The sequence below is a fragment of the Equus quagga genome, chromosome 7 (assembly GCF_021613505.1).
Source record: "Equus quagga isolate Etosha38 chromosome 7, UCLA_HA_Equagga_1.0, whole genome shotgun sequence".
Lineage (NCBI taxonomy): Eukaryota > Metazoa > Chordata > Mammalia > Perissodactyla > Equidae > Equus > Equus quagga.
The window spans coordinates 21,252,412-21,267,376 of NC_060273.1; the positions used below are offsets into that span (position 1 = coordinate 21,252,412).

The window sequence follows — 14,965 nt, forward strand, 5'->3', positions numbered from 1 at the left end:
CTTGTCGCTGTGTTGTCCTCAGGATTGTCGTTTTCACAACTGTACACATTACCCAACCCTTTCCCTATTTTGAAACATTTTAGGTTATCTCTCTCTCCTTTTTTTTCCTAATGTAAATAATGAATGTCTTTGTGCAGATGGCTTTCCCAACATGTTGAATACATTTTCCAGAAATGGGATCACTGGGTTAAAGGATCCTGAAAAATGACACATTTCCCCTTTTTTTTAAACCTCGATGATTGCTTCACTGCACCTTTAACAGCATAGACCATTATTTTTTCCGTTCTCTTATTTTGTCCAATTTCACAGATGAGAGATGGCCCTCACTGCGGCTCTCACTGGCCTCACCTCCCTGAGCGCTCCTGCTCCAGCCGCTCGTGCAGGGTGATGGGTGGGGGCACCTCCTATGCTGGAATTTCTCCTGAAGGCCTGGGCCACCCCCGTCTCACCGCTCCTTCCCCCCTGTGTGCAGGTTAATCGATGGAGCCAACATCACGATGGAGGATGAGCATATGTGGCTGATCCCCTTCTCTCCGGGGCTGGACCACGTGGTCACGATCCACTTCAACAAAGCCGAGAGCATCGCGGGCCTGCGCTTCTGGAACTACAATAAATCTCCTGAGGACACCTATCGAGGGGTAAGGCGGGGAACAGCGGCTGCCCTCCGTCCACTGTCAGGGAGAGGGCGCCTTGATGGATGGCTGGCGTGGCTGCCAGAGAGGGGCATAAATCCTCCAGAACTTTCCAAATGGAGCTGGGGGGTTACGGCCAGGGAGAGAGTGTGCTGCTCTTCCCTTCTGCAAACAGCAAATGCAGGCTGGAGCCCAGGGCAGACTCGGGAAACCACTTCACCTTGTTCATTCCAGGGGTTCAAGGGGGCTGAGCAAGCCCAGCCCCCAACTCATAGTGGTTCTTGCAGCCTTGCTCGTTGAGCACTTTGGGGGCCCGGCCCTGGGCTGAGGGTTCCACACACATTTGTCATTTTGTTGGACCCTCATCCCAGCCTCTGGGGGCAGCTGTTATCACCCCATCTCTCAGAGTATTAGAAGCTGAGGTTCAGAATGGGCTAGTCGCCTGTCCATAGCCACACAGCTAGAGCCCCTATCCATGTCTGCTGGGCTTGGAGTCCACACCCTAATTTCCATGTTGTGTTCTTCTGTTGGGTGTGATAAGGCAGGGGCCTCTGCTGGAATGTGGAAAAGAGCATCGCAGGTGCCCCTTGATGTGGCCTTTCCTGTCTGTGTGACTGTGAAACATCTGTCCCTTCCCACTACGTAGAGGGGTAATGGTAAGAGGGGTCAGGTAAGGTCACCTGAAGCGCAGCAGTGCAGTTAGGGCCCCGAGTCCCAGGGCCCTGCGTCTGAATCTCAGCTCTGACCCTAACCAGCTGTGTGACCTGGGCAGGGGGCTGCCTTCCCTGGGCCTCAGTTTCCTCATCTGTAAAATGAGGAGGAGGAGGAGACCTGCCTCAGGGGGGTCGTCTCACCCTCTGCCACACACAAGCTGACAAAGCCAGACTCGGCCTTGGGCCCTGTGACCCCCGTCTGGGCACCCCCATGGACATGCCAGAGTCTTTCTGCGGGGCCGTCAGAACCGTGGTGGGTACCACGGCAGAGTCGCAGGCCGCGCCCCCCAGGCACTGTCCCTCCGGAGCACTGGCTTCTCTGAGTCTGGTTTAGAAATCCTCCCCAGGCCGCCCTGGTGTCTTTATAAGCCCTCTCAGGTTCAGCAGTTTTAAGAAGTCAGATATACTGGCCTTAAAAAAGCATTCTTCTGCCTCAGCTCATGCCTCTGGGCCTTTACGTCCCCTTGAGCCGGTTAGTCTTTCCACTGGAGCTTCCGCGACCCAACTTCACTGCCTGGATACGTTGGGCTCAGAGCCCCTGCCTCCCAGGTCTGGCCCCACCAGCCTCGGTGCCAGAGATGCTGGCCACCGTGGGATGAGGGACATGGGGAGATGGGCTCCATCTGAGAGGGCAGATCCCAGGGCGCAGTGTGATGGAAACTGTGGCCCCTTTCCAGGAAGATGCATCGGATGCCTACTCTCCAAGGCCCTACTGGGCACCTGGGGCACCTGGCACGTGGTGAAAGCCAGGCCTTGCACTCCAGGAGATGGGGCTTCAGATCCTCCAGTGTGTCCTTGGGCAAATTGTGTAGCTTCTTGGAACTCTAGTTTCCTTAGCTACAAGATGCGAGTGATAATAAAAGTCCCCTCCATGGGAATGAAGAGAGTCCTGGGGAAGTCAGGGATGCTTCCTGGAGGAGGTGGTGGCCTTGAAGAGGGACAGGGGCTTCCTGGGCCTGTGCTTTTGTCTGTTGCCAGCTTCCCTTCAGATGGCTTTTTCCACAGAGCAAACCCTGGCAGCGGCAGGCTTACATCCTGCGTGCCCCAAGTCCAGCGGAAGAGAGAACTCCTCTCGCAAGGCAAGCCGGCAGAAGCCCAGGGATTCTTCTAGTCAAGTTCCACGACCCTGAGCCAGTCACATGGCCAGTGGGTTACAATTGTCACTTTGGCCAGCCCTGGGTCACAGGTCCAGCCCTGGGGCAGGGGTAGGAATTAGCCCTAGGAGAAGCACAGTGGAGAGGTAGGGACAGGCTTTGGGTCCCCGTATCCAGCCATGCCTGAAGCCAGTCACCCTACACTTTTTAGGTTTATGTAGCCCATGACTAACCAACTGGCTGACATGGGGGGAGGGGGGCTCCCTAAATGCTGAAGGAATGAAGGGCCCCAGAGCCGCATTACTTATCCATGAGACCCAGGACAGGGCCCCTTTCTTTCTGCGTGGAGGAGTCCCTCTCCTCTCCCAGAGGTGAAATCCCACCAGCTTGGTCAGCACTTGGGCCCGGGGGCTCACCATGAAGATGGGGTAAGGTGCCAAGGAGCCCTGATTCCAAAGTGTGTAGTCGGAGAGAGGGTGCTGGCTTGTCAGAGCCCCTCTCTGCCCCCCACTGCTGCCCAGGGGAAACAGCTGAGTGCTTCAGACCTGCCATCAAGGCTTTGAGATTTGCTGGTAGATCCTGGCCATCTGGCTGGTGAAATCTGGCCTACAACAGGGGGACGTGTTGGCCCAAATCCAGCCGATTCAGCACGCTCTTGGTAAGCATCTGCTGTGTGCCAGCCCTGAGGCCAATTCAGAGATGGTCCAGCTGGGGTCTCTGCCATCAAGGGAGACCCAGAAACCACTGAGAACACTGCGAGGGAGTCCATGCCCTAAAAGGACAGGCTAAGGGCTCTGAGAAGGAAGATCAGGAAGGGGCTCATTCTGTCCCAGGGGAAAGTGCTAGGCGAGGTGGTGACGTGTGAGCCAGGGTTTGAAGAAGCATCAGGACAGGCTAACACTTACCGAGTGTGTATTTTGTGCCAGGCGCTGTTCTGTTCTGGATACTTTATATAAGTTACCCCATCACTGAGCCCATTTAACAGATGAGGAAATTGAGGCATAGGGAGGTTAAGTAACTTGCACAACTACAAATGGTGGACTTCAGAGTCCATGCCCTTGACCACCATGTTGTACCACCTCAGGCTGCTGCAGCTGAGTGGACGGGAGAATGTCTGTGTGTGTCCACTGTGTGTGGCAGGGGCCTCACCTGCCTTGTCACCTGCTGTCTGCCTGGTGCCTAGCACAGCGCCTGGCATGGAGGGGGGATAATTCTGGAAAGTGGGCCCTGCCCAGGTGGTTCTGGTCTAGGAGAAAGGCCAGACCCAGCTATTTCTCAAGCCTGAGGGCTCTGAAGGCTCTCCGTCATAAATGCCAGCTGCCAGCAGCACCAGCCGTGTCAGCACGCACAGCTCTCCTCCCTGCTGGCTCCTTTTCCTCAGGCATATTTTTTCTTTTGTTTGCTAGGCCAAAATCGTCCACGTCTCCCTGGACAGCTTGTGCGTCTCCCCTCCCGAGGGCTTCCTCATCCGGAAGGGGCCGGGCAACTGCCACTTTGATTTTGCTCAAGAAATCCTCTTTGTGGACTACCTCCAGGCTCGACTGCCTCCCCAGCCGGCCCGGAGGTGAGGGGCGCGCCAGGAACATCCCCTCCCAGCCCCCGGGCGCCCGCTGTGCCCCGTGCTCTGAAGTGTACACGGAAAGGTTTTGAAATGATGATCAAACGCATCGCTTTTCAACTTGGCCGTTTTCAAGCTCAGCCAAGCCTCTCCAGAAGCCTGGGGGATGCGCCCACCTTGTCTGGGATGTTTGGGTTCTCACAGTCTGGAGTGCTGGAGATTTTAAATGCTTCATTGCACTTCCTGCTGAGAAAAGAGGCTCCGGCCTGCCTTGATTCCAGAAGTGCCCGCCAGCCGATTCCAGGAAAGGCCTTCCTTCCCTCGTTTCCGTGCTGCTGATTTAGAAAGAGTCCAGGAGATAAATAGAGACTAACATTTCATGGATTCACTGGGATTTCTCGGCCCCATCTCAGCTGCATTAAGTTCCTAACAATTTGTAAATGCCACGTTAAGTTTACTCCTTTAAACTCCCTGATGTCCAAATGCTGGAGGCCGAGCTCTGGAAAGAACATGAGTTTCCCTCCACTGTAGCTGGGATCACTTCTTGGGCCAGTCGTGGGAACAGTCACTTAATTATAACATTGCCCTTGAAGTCGAAGGGAACTAGGCCAGAGCTAGAGGACAGCGGCTGGGGACCAAGGAGAGCAGCCCCACAGGGAGGAGCGTGGAGGAGAGCTCTCCCTCCCAGTGCCTGCTCTGTGCCACATGCTTTGTATTTACCCTTCAGGGAATCCTGCCACCCACCCTTGGAAGGAGGGATTAGTATGCCCATTTTACAGATGTGGGAACTGAGGCTCCAGCTAGTGAAGCCACTTGCTCAGGATCACAAGGCCAAAGCCCTCAGCGTGCTCCCCACCTTCCAGCCTTCTCTCCCCGCCCTCCTCCCATCCTGCCCTACACACCAGTCCCTGGCTGCCTTCTGGGGCAAACACCGACCGCCCAGCCCCTTCCCACCTCAGGGCCTTTGCTCTGACTGCACCTGTGCTTGGAACACCCAGCTCTGACTCTTCCCATGGCTGCCTCCTCCTCAGCTCAGACATCGCCCCCCGACCACCCCACTAAGTAGCCTGCCCCCACCCAACACTCCACCCCATCACTCCATCATGAGTCTTGCTCAGCTCTCAGCTCATGTGGACCTACCTTATTCATGAAGGGCAGAAGAGTGGGGTGCTTAACAGAGTGGACTCTGCAACTGCTCAGCCTCAGGTCACAGCTCAGTTCTGCCACCTTGGGCAAGTGGCTTCACGTCTCTGTGCTCCAGTTTCCTCACGCACAGCCCAGGGATGTGAGTACCCACCTGCCAGGGTTGATAGAGGCACAGAAGAGTCCACATCCATGAGCCCGAGAACACCCTGTGCTAGCATTGGTGATGACTGAGCTCCCGCCCACAGAATGGGCACTCCCTGCCAGCAGAGGCCTCGGGGCGGGGGGGGGGGGGGGGGGGGGGGGGGGGGGGGGTCTGTCCCACTGCCTCCCAGGGAGCATGAAACTGCCACATGTCTTCAAAGTCTGGCGCCTGGGGAATCGCTGACCAGCGAGTCTGGGCTGTTGCGATTTTCTGCTTCCTGGTACTGTCTTGTGTTTTCTCAGGCTCGACACAAAAAGCCTGGAGCGGGCGAGCATGGACTACGAGGCACCGCTGATGCCGTGTGGCTGTATCCTTCTCCCACCCTGCCTGCACTCCCGGGCCCTCGCGGGCCAGGCTGGAATGCAAGGAGAGGGCAAAGCATGCTGTCTTTGTCGTTGTTTTACTTTGTTCTCTGTTTTCCCTTAATCACGTGTTGCAGTCATTTTCCAGTTTCAGCTCCTGACCAGCTGGGGTGACCCCTATTACATCGGTCTCACCGGCCTGGAGCTGTACGACGAGCACGGAGAGAAGATCCCCCTGTCGGAAAACAGTATCCTTTCTCAGCGGAGGGCTCCACTCCGGCCACAGGGGTCGCAGGAGGTTCAGGGAGGAGCAGGAGCCCTGAGCATGGAGGGAAATGTCTGTGGGAACCAGACCCCGGGACTGCGGTGGGCAAAGCCGTGAGCAGCTCCCAGCCGCCCCTGCCAGGGCGTCCGTAATGGGAATTCCACAAAAGCAAGAGTCCTGGGGTCCAGGGAATTGGGAGAGGCTACAGCTGCAGTCCCCTCCTGGAGAACCATGGGCACTTTGGAGTCCTAAAGGTTCTGACAAGGCCTGCAGGGAGCAAGCTGTGCACTGTGTTAACTCACCATGTCCTGAATTTGTTGACCACAGAACCCTTTGCTCATGGAATGCCCACACCAGAATTTGCAAACTGTTAGCCCAGTGAGTTCTTAAATATTTTTAATTAGTTACTAATATTTTTCAAAAATCAGAAGGTTTCACATGAAAACCCCGATCTTCAGCTTCTTTTGAGAAATTGGCAATGCAAGGCCACAGTCAAGCAGAGTGACGATGGCTGGACCCGAGTATCCACTGGCCCTTTCCGCGAGCACACCCTTCTAGTTGATCTCGGTCCTCGCTCCTCATTGTTATCTACCACGCCCCCGAAACATGTTGGTAATATTTACTGAGGGCTCCCTCTGTGCCGGGGCTTGTCGCAGGGTACCTCACTTGCCCTCACTCCTGAAGGGAGTGCTGTTATCCCCACTTTGCAGATGAAGAACTGAGACACAGAGAGGTTGGGTAACTTACCCAGGTCACACAGCCAGTGAGTAGTGGAGCTGGGAGTCTGGCTCCAGAGACCATGCTCTTGACCACTGAGCTGTCCTGCCTCTGTTATTAACCTGCCTGACCCTTCAGGGCTCTTGGTCTGTGATCCCCGACTCACCACACTTAGGGAGCTGTCGGAGCAGGTCAAACCCCAGAGCCTGCCTGGCATCGATTTGGGGTCCTTGGGTTCCTGTTGGACCCTTTCTGCCTTCCCCTGGTGACACCATCCTCCTCAGCTGGGATAAAGGATTCTCGGTGTTTTTGATCGTTCTTAGGGATTCCTGGGATGTATAAGGCCCCATTGGTTTTACGAGAGCACTCACATCCGGTGTCCTCTGAGGTCTTGTCAATTCTGGGGCATGCAGATGTTTATGCTCATTTCACAGATGAGGGAGCCGGCCCAGGGAGGCCCTGTGAACTGCCCAAGGTCTTGCAGGTTGGAATGGCAGAGCCAGGGCTGGAACCGGGCTCTCCGGATCCACACTAATGCCAATCAGTAGGGAGCTGGGTCAGGCTCCCCTGCTTCCAGCCTTGGTGCAGTCCTCATGTGCCAAAACAGCCCAGCCAGGACCCGGCCCCTTGCAAAAGAGACAAGTCTGTGCAGAGTGTGCCTGCCCTTCTCCAGAGCAGCAGCCACATTCTGGTTCCTGCCTCCAACACTTCCAGGAAACGCCTCTTTTTCAGCCAGCTCTCTGCGTGGTTTCCTCCCTTTCCATGAAACTGGCCACGCCTCCACCCCCCGCCCCCCACCAACCTCCATGCTCTCATTTTCCCCAAAACTTGTCTAATTCGGCTGTCACTTCTCTGGCAGCCCAGAGCAGCAGACAGCCGCTCTGCCGGCCCGCCAGCCCCAAGCATCTCCATCAACATGATGGAGCTGGTGGCTGTGAGTGGCCCATGGTGCCGAGCACACTGCTTTGGGTTATGGCAGCTTAGAGGCCTCCTCAGATATCGCCGCCTTCCCCGACAGTGTGAACTCCCTGGAGGGTGTGTGCGGGGACATCCGGACTCCTGACAAGCTCATCGACCAAGTGAACGACACCAGTGACGGCAGGCACATGTGGCTGGCTCCCATCCTGCCGGGCCTGGTGGGTTCCGGAGGCTCCCAGCCCTGGGGTGGGCAGGGGGACTTTCTCTCCCTGGTCTCAGTGACACATCTTCCTTCCTGGCCAAGTTAACTTTGAATGAGCCAAAATTCCTGGGGGCTGTCAGGAAGGCTGTCTTTGCTAACACGTCTGACGGGGTTGGCTCTTCCAGGCCAGCAGTTCTTTCTCTTTGCTCGGGGGTGATTCTTATATGGAGACACTTGGGAGATAAAGGGCCACATGGGACTCTGAAGCCAGGAGCCCCAGCACAGCAGGCCTGGGGGACTCGGGCATCCATCGGTGCCTACGGGCATCGCCCTCTGTTCTCCGGCCTCTGCTTCTCTCTGTAGCCCACTCTGCCCCCTTCCTCCCAGCCCCATCCTCTCCACAGTCACCTTTCTGCTCCTTCCTTACGTCACAGGCACTTGACTCCAACCCTGCCCTCTCTCTGGCCAAATCTGCCTGGTCAGCCCTTCTAGCCAACTGACTCAGTTTCCCAGATCTTGCACCCTGCAATTGGTCCTGCTTGTCTTTTTGCTCCACAGCCTGATGGCAAGCCTGGGGCGTCCTGCACCCACCTGGGCCTGGTCAGTGTGGTAGAGAGGGAGGAGACAGGCCAGATGGGACAGGTGGGTTTAGCAGCCACCAGCCTCAGACGCCTGGGGAGAGCTGTGCAGCAGGGTCTGAGACATCCGAGTGACCACAGGCGTGTCCCCTTGTCCACTCCATGTGATTGGGCAGGAGGATGAGGGGGTCCGTTTTCCTCTGGAAACACAGGCAAGGGCATCGTCGGTGGTTCTGTGACGGAAGTTTCCCATACCTCCCAAATTGCCCCCCGCCATTGTGTGTCCATCAGCTTCCCTTGAGACGAGGCCCACCCCTTAGCCCCTCCCCACGACTGCACAGGGGAAACGCATAGATCTGTCAGCACTGAGACCCGAGGCCGCAAACCCATGGGCCCCTAGCCAGTCCAGCCGCTGCCATCTTGAGCTTGGCCAGCAAGCGTCCATCGTCTTTCACTCGAAGGCCTTTTCGTGGAGGGCAGTTTCTCCAGCTGTCACTCTCCCAGCGGAACTCAAACATTTGTATCTGCTTGTGCCCCGTGAGTTTGAGGGCTGACATCTAGACCTTTATTATTTCCATGGTACAGTCAGAAGGCTGACCCCCTGCCAGCAGCACCCCGCCTCCCCACAACTCCCCTCCCCTCCTTGGGGCACGGTGAGGCTGGCCACAGGCTGAGACCCAGGGCCTGGGCCTCAGCTAAGCCTGCAGCCTGTGGCCAACGCTGAATGCTTAGTGCTTTCTTCTGTCTTGGGAGGGGCCCCCTCATAGTTCATCTTGTTGGTCGAGGGGGAGCTGGCGGGGGCTGCTGCGTCCCGCTTTACTAGCTCCTTCTGTCTGGCGGCCCCTGCTGCAGCAGAGGGTCACAGACGCCCGCGGAAGGTTACCCAGCAGCGCCTGGCTCCTGGGCTTCTCAGTCCTGGCCGAGGAAGGACAGACAGGGCTCAGGGCTGTGCTGGGGCCGGGCGCACTGCTCCTCAACTCTGGAGCTGGGGCCTCTCCCTTTGGCCCACGGAGCCCCAGACTGTTTCTGGCCTCACCGGGGGGGAAAGGAAAGGATGCACCAAGTCTCCACGGGTATTTAAAGGAGGGCCACGCCAGGCCCTCCAAGAGCCAGCTCAGCAGTTTGTTGCAAACACAGCCGCATGTGACCTGACTCAAGATGGGCTTCCAGGAGCTGAAAGGCCGCGGGAGCGCCACGCTCCGTGGCCCTGAGCAGCCCTGGCCGGCCAACGTGGCAGGCGCTGCCTCGGGCGCCCACCAGGCTCGCCCCCTGCCCGCGCCCGGTACCCCCGCCCAGCCTAGCGCCTCTGTTTCCAAACATGCCTGTTTTAATTAGTTCTCTCTGACAGGTGAACCGGGTTTATGTGATTTTTGATCTGCCTACCACCGTGTCAATGATCAAACTGTGGAATTATGCGAAAACACCCCATCGAGGGGTGAAGGAGTTCGGCGTAAGTACTTATTAGCTGGGTTTTCTAAGATAATTATGCTCGTTGGTAATTAGGCCGCCAGCAATTATCATTTATCGCAGTTTGATTTACTTCTCTCTGTTGCAACCTCAGACACAAATGCCTGGTCCTCAGACGCAGGGAAACTTGCCATCCAGCCATGAATTCCAAACCCCCCCTGAGTGATTGGAATCATCACCCGAGAAAACAGAAAGGGGCTTTCCTTTCATCTTTTCTTGGCAAATCATACTGGGTTAGGGAGTTCATCATGCCAGGAGGCAACTCTGGGGTGAGGAGAGCAGGGACCGTGGGGGCCGGAGACCCGAGTTTGCCGCCCAGCTCTGCCCCATGGGTTGGAGGTACTTAAGCGCTTTGAGTCTCAGTGTCCTCATCTGCAGCCATAGGGCCAATGGCATCGCCTGTCCCCATGGTGGGAGGGTTGGAATCATAACGCGGCCCAGCTCCTAGTAGGCCAGGCTCTGAGCAGTAACGCGTTTTGCCCGAGGTCACATGAGGGGGACCTGCAGGCCACCTGGTGCAGCCCCTCCTCTGTGTCTGTCCAGCTGCTGGTGGACGACTTGCTCGTGTACAACGGGATCCTAGCCATGGTGGGCCACCTGGTCGGGGGCATCCTGCCCACGTGTGAGCCCACAGTGCCCTACCACACTATCCTCTTCACCGAGGACGCGGACATCTGTCACCAAGAGAAACACACCACCACCAGGTGCGCCTCGAGCCCGCTCACAGCCTCCCCTGCCAGCCCTAACAAGGAGGATGGCAGGGACACGGGCCTGCAGCCTGATCTAATCTTCCGTCTTCTCCTCCTCGCAGTCATCACGTGGAGGACCAGGATGTCCAGATGATGAATGAAAACCAAGTCGTTACCAACTCAAAAAGGAAGCAGAGTGTGGTGGACCCAGGTCAGTTTCCGCTCTGCCCAGAGCATGCCCTGCGGCCAGCCCCTTCTCTGTTCAGACCAAACTTCAGTGCCACTGCCCCCCTCGCCCCTGTCTGCCCTCAGCCCCCTCGTCTCCGCCCTGGAGCCTGCCTCGGGGCTGAGGGGGCAGAACCCAGGGGCAACATGCCGCCTTCTTCCCGCAGGCACCACGGAGTGCAACGCGGCTGCCAGGAAGCCAGGCCTTGCAGGTGTAGAAGGAAAAGGCCATTAAGGGCAGAAGTGCTATATCAAAGGGGTTGCCCTGTGCCGTGGGAAACCAGTAGAGGATGTGCAAGGCGACGGCTTCCCAGAGGAGGTGGTCTTTGGGCTGGATCCTATAAGATGCTCATAGCTGGCCAGTAGAGGAGACAGCATGGGCAGAGGCCTGGAGGAGTGGTGTGGCAGAGCCTGCCCCAGGCGGAGGGATGGGTCAGTGTGCCAGGAGTGCTGAGCTCAGAGGCTGCTGGGAGCTGCCGGCGGTGGCCAGGTCTCCAGGGCCCTTGGATGGCAACCCAGGCAGTTTGGATTCCACCTAGAGGCCTAGGGCAGCCCTCGGATTGAGGCTGGCTAATGTTGATCCCTCTGTGCTCTCCGTCAACAGCCTTACGCCCCAAAACCTGCATAAGCGAGAAGGAGACGGCAAGACGGTGGCGGTGCTGATGGACTGAGGCGGGAGAGCTGGTCCTCTCAGCCAGCAGGGGAATCTGTCACTGGCCCCCACTCAGTACCCGTGTCCCCCGCTGCATCCTCAGTGTCGGCCAGCTAGAACCCCAGGGGCTGGAAGAGAGCTGCGGCCAGGACGGGGGCCCACTAGGGAAAAGGGACTCGAGGAGTGGACGGCCCTGGAAAAGGCAGCAGTTACAACAGGAGGAGGAAGGAGCTGCTGCTGCAGAGTGTGTGTGGCCTTCGCCTCCCCTACAGCGACCCCGGGGACACCTGGCTTGGTGCCTCTCCTGTAAGATCCAGCAGAGCGGGGCCCATGTCCACTCAGGCCTGTCGTGGGACGCCTGGGCTGGGCCTGACTGGGGCCAGGACAGTGAAGGGAACTGGGGAGGCCTCCTTTCCAGCCTTGTCAGGGCCCTGAGTATGGCTGAGCAGGACAGAGGGGACCAGGCCTCCAACACCGACATGCGTGGGATGTGCCAGGAGGCTCTGCCTTCAGAGACCAAAGCCGAGGCGCCAACAACTCCCCCCCCACACACACACCCCTGCCTCATTTGGGGGCTGGCGGAGTGGCTGAGAGAGTGGGATTGTTCTGTGGACCCTGGAAACGTCTAGCCAGGACTGCTATAAGGCCCTCACTCATCCCGGGTCCCACCCAGGCCCAGTTGAGAAGGAGGGATGCCTCGGGGGATCTGGCCCTGCAGGGGCCTCTGTCCTCTTCTCAGGCCTAAGAAGGGGTTGGCTGATGGCATGGGTCCTGCTGAGGGAAGGAGGGGAGCTGTACCCCCGCCATCCAGAGCTGGGCCCTCAGGATGGGGCCCAACAGGATGGGCAGGCGGGCAGCTCAGAGCCCACAGGGCAGTGGGGCCCCTCCAGATGCCCTCTGGATGCAGGGCAGGGGGGCCGAGGACCAGTGCCACAGACCACCCTCCAGCCTAAAGGCCACCTCCCTTGCCCTTGAGCTTTGTCTGGAGGGCGGGGCCGCTCTTTTATGATCTGATCCAGGCTTTTCTTGCTCGCTTCTTCCTTCCTGTTCACGCCTGTGCCCTTGGAGTCAGGCGAAGGGGTTCTTGTTGTCCGGACCCCGCCCCTCCGCCCTCTTCCAGCAGCTTCCCAGCGAGTTGGAAATGTGCCTCGCACCCCAGCTGAGTGAAGACCAGAGCGCATCTATTTCCATCAATGTAACAAGCTCGGATCAGGGACCTAATTGGTTTCCCAGTGGTGGGTAATTTCTCCTTCCCAATATTAATCCGTTGTTTTCCTGGCACCCAGCCTGGCCCGCCGCGGTACTGTACTCGACGTACGTTCCTATGCAACCGAGAGCCCCAGCAAATACTTTACGAGCTTTGCAGCTTCAGCTCGAGCAGCTATGCAAATGCACTTTTCATTTGGAGCGCTGGGTCAACGTGAAGATAAGAACTGTTTCTCCCGGAGAAGATCCATCATTTCTGTAGCTTCCAAGCCCCCTGCTTCTCTGCCCACCTCCCACGTGTGGCGAGCGCCTCAGGGCCTTTGACTCCCAAGAGAGCTGACTCCTGGGGGAGCTGGGGGCTGATCAGACCAGCTCTTAGGGACCAAAACCGGTGCCACTGCTTCCAAGGGAGCACCGCTCTCCCTTCCCACCCAGGCTCGGGCGCAGGTCAGGTTTGTCAGGAGATTGTGCGAACACGGCTCCCAGAATCTCCATGGATGTTTGTCATTACTGTATGCACCGTGCAATTTAGGAGGGAAGAAAGGCCGTGTAGGCATTAACTCTAAAATAAATTCCTATTTTCTTCTCTTGCAAAATCAATGAAAGATGTTATTAAGAATATAGTGTCATGCGCTAGATTTGGGGTGAGACAGAAGGAGCACGTGCTGCCTCCAAGAGCTGAGTCAGAGTCCACTGGAGGCTGGCCGAGTGACGTGGGAGAAGTCCCCTCTCTGAGCTTCCCTTTCCCCACTGGCACATGGCGCGATGGTCCCCGCACGGTGTGTAGCACAGACCATGGAAGCCCTTCCATACATAGAGGTTATTCCAAGCCTGGCCCTGACTCATTAATCCACATGGCACCCTCAGGGGAAGGCACGACCCCCGTTCCTCATTTACAGAGAGGGGAACTGAGGCACAGCTTTGGAAGCCATTAGTCAGTATGCAACCCTGAGAGCTGCAGCGGGGTGAGCCCCTGGCTCTTCGGCCCAGGGCTTCCCCCAGCATGCGTGCATCCTGGACGCTCACACCCAGACGCCTGCTTCCTGCAGACACTGGGAGCTTCCTGCGTTTCCCCACCGCCCTGCTGCCTTCCAGGGTGAGCGCTGGCGGCTCTTGGCGTCTGGATAAAGGAGCCCTTGAGTGAGAAGGGGCTTCAGTTGAAGGGGATCTGAACGGCACACAGCTCAGCACCGGTGATGGCCGTGGCGCTGGGTCAGAGGCCCCGTTGGAAAACTCCCTCACTGTATGAGGAGAGTCCTTCTGTCCAGCCGCTGTGGAGGGAGAGTGGCAGGGCCTGCCCCTGTCCCCCTGAGTTCCTATGAATGCGGGGCGCCCTGCTCCGCCCAGCCTCCCTGGGGTCGCCGGGGTCATCTCTGGGCCGCCTGGAGACACTCAAGCGCAGGCAGGCCCTTCAGCAGTCCATCTGTGGGGGGGAAGCTGGGTGGGGCATCACAACTTCTTAGCCTCTTATTCAGGGGCCAGGCCAGTGACATCAGGGAGCAGAGCTGGCCTGCGAGGACCTGGTCAACAGGGCAGCACAGGCCCTTCACGGGGGAGCTGCAGCTCAGCACCGAGGGTCCAGCAATGCCAGATCTTCGAGATTTTCAAAAGAAGCCCCGGGGGCTGGCTCCGTGGCCGAGTGGTTAAGTTCGCGCGCTCTGCTGTGGCGGCCCGGGGTTCGGATCCTGGGCGTGGACATAGCACCACTCGTCAGGCTACGTTGAGGTGGTGTCCCACATCCCACAACTAGAAGGACCTGCAACTAAGATATACAGCTGTGTACAGGGGTGGTTTGGGGAGATAAAGCAGAAATAAAAAGAAAAAAGATTGGCATCAGTTGTTAGCCCACGTGCCAATCCTTAAAAAAAAAAGATTGGCAACAGTTGTTAGCCCAGGTGCCAATCATTAAAAAAAAAGATTGGCAACAGTTGTTAGCCCAGGTGCCAATCTTTAAAAAAAAAAAGAAGCCCCAAATCCAGGTGTTTTATTTTTAACATGAAATCCAACTTTTAAATATTGTTTCAACTTCAGCAAACAAACACTGAGTGAGCCAACTCAAGCCCGTGCAGGCGGGCTCCAGCCAGTTATGAGTCTGCAGAGCCGACCCCCCACCCGGGCTCCCACCCCTCAGCATGACACCAGTCCCCCGCCCCCCGCGAGGCTGCATCCCCATCCCCTGGCTTCACGCATGTCCCAGGGCTGCTTCCTCCTGGCCCCCTTTGCCTCTCCTGGGAGGAAAGAGGTGGGAGGGGACCCTTCCTGGACCCTTGGCCCCCACCCCGCAGCCCCCATGGGCAGAAAGGCAGGGGTCAGCTGGGTGACCTTTGCCTGCTGGAGGTGGCAGCCCCCACTCTCCATGGGGGGAAACAGAGGCCTTCCTGTCCCTCCCCATCCTGCTT

The 14,965-nt window shown here is 57.7% G+C and overlaps 1 protein-coding gene across 3 annotated transcripts in view; it reads left to right on the forward strand.

Moving 5' to 3' along the window:
• Positions 1-13,181, forward strand: part of KATNIP (katanin interacting protein) — a 201,222-nt gene extending 188,041 nt beyond the window's left edge. Inside the window, exons 21-29 of one of the 3 annotated variants that reach the window (XM_046666914.1) lie at positions 473-638; positions 3,846-4,003; positions 5,588-5,652; positions 5,785-5,895; positions 7,626-7,765; positions 9,676-9,777; positions 10,338-10,498; positions 10,606-10,694; positions 11,313-13,181. In XM_046666914.1, the coding sequence (XP_046522870.1) occupies positions 473-638; positions 3,846-4,003; positions 5,588-5,652; positions 5,785-5,895; positions 7,626-7,765; positions 9,676-9,777; positions 10,338-10,498; positions 10,606-10,694; positions 11,313-11,371 (1,051 nt within the window). In that variant the 3' untranslated portion in view covers positions 11,372-13,181. The remainder of the gene's footprint in view (positions 1-472; positions 639-3,845; positions 4,004-5,587; positions 5,653-5,784; positions 5,896-7,625; positions 7,766-9,675; positions 9,778-10,337; positions 10,499-10,605; positions 10,695-11,312) is intronic. The other 2 variants (XM_046666915.1, XM_046666916.1) reach the window with 2 other exon arrangements.
• The last annotated feature ends 1,784 nt before the right edge of the window (positions 13,182-14,965 follow it).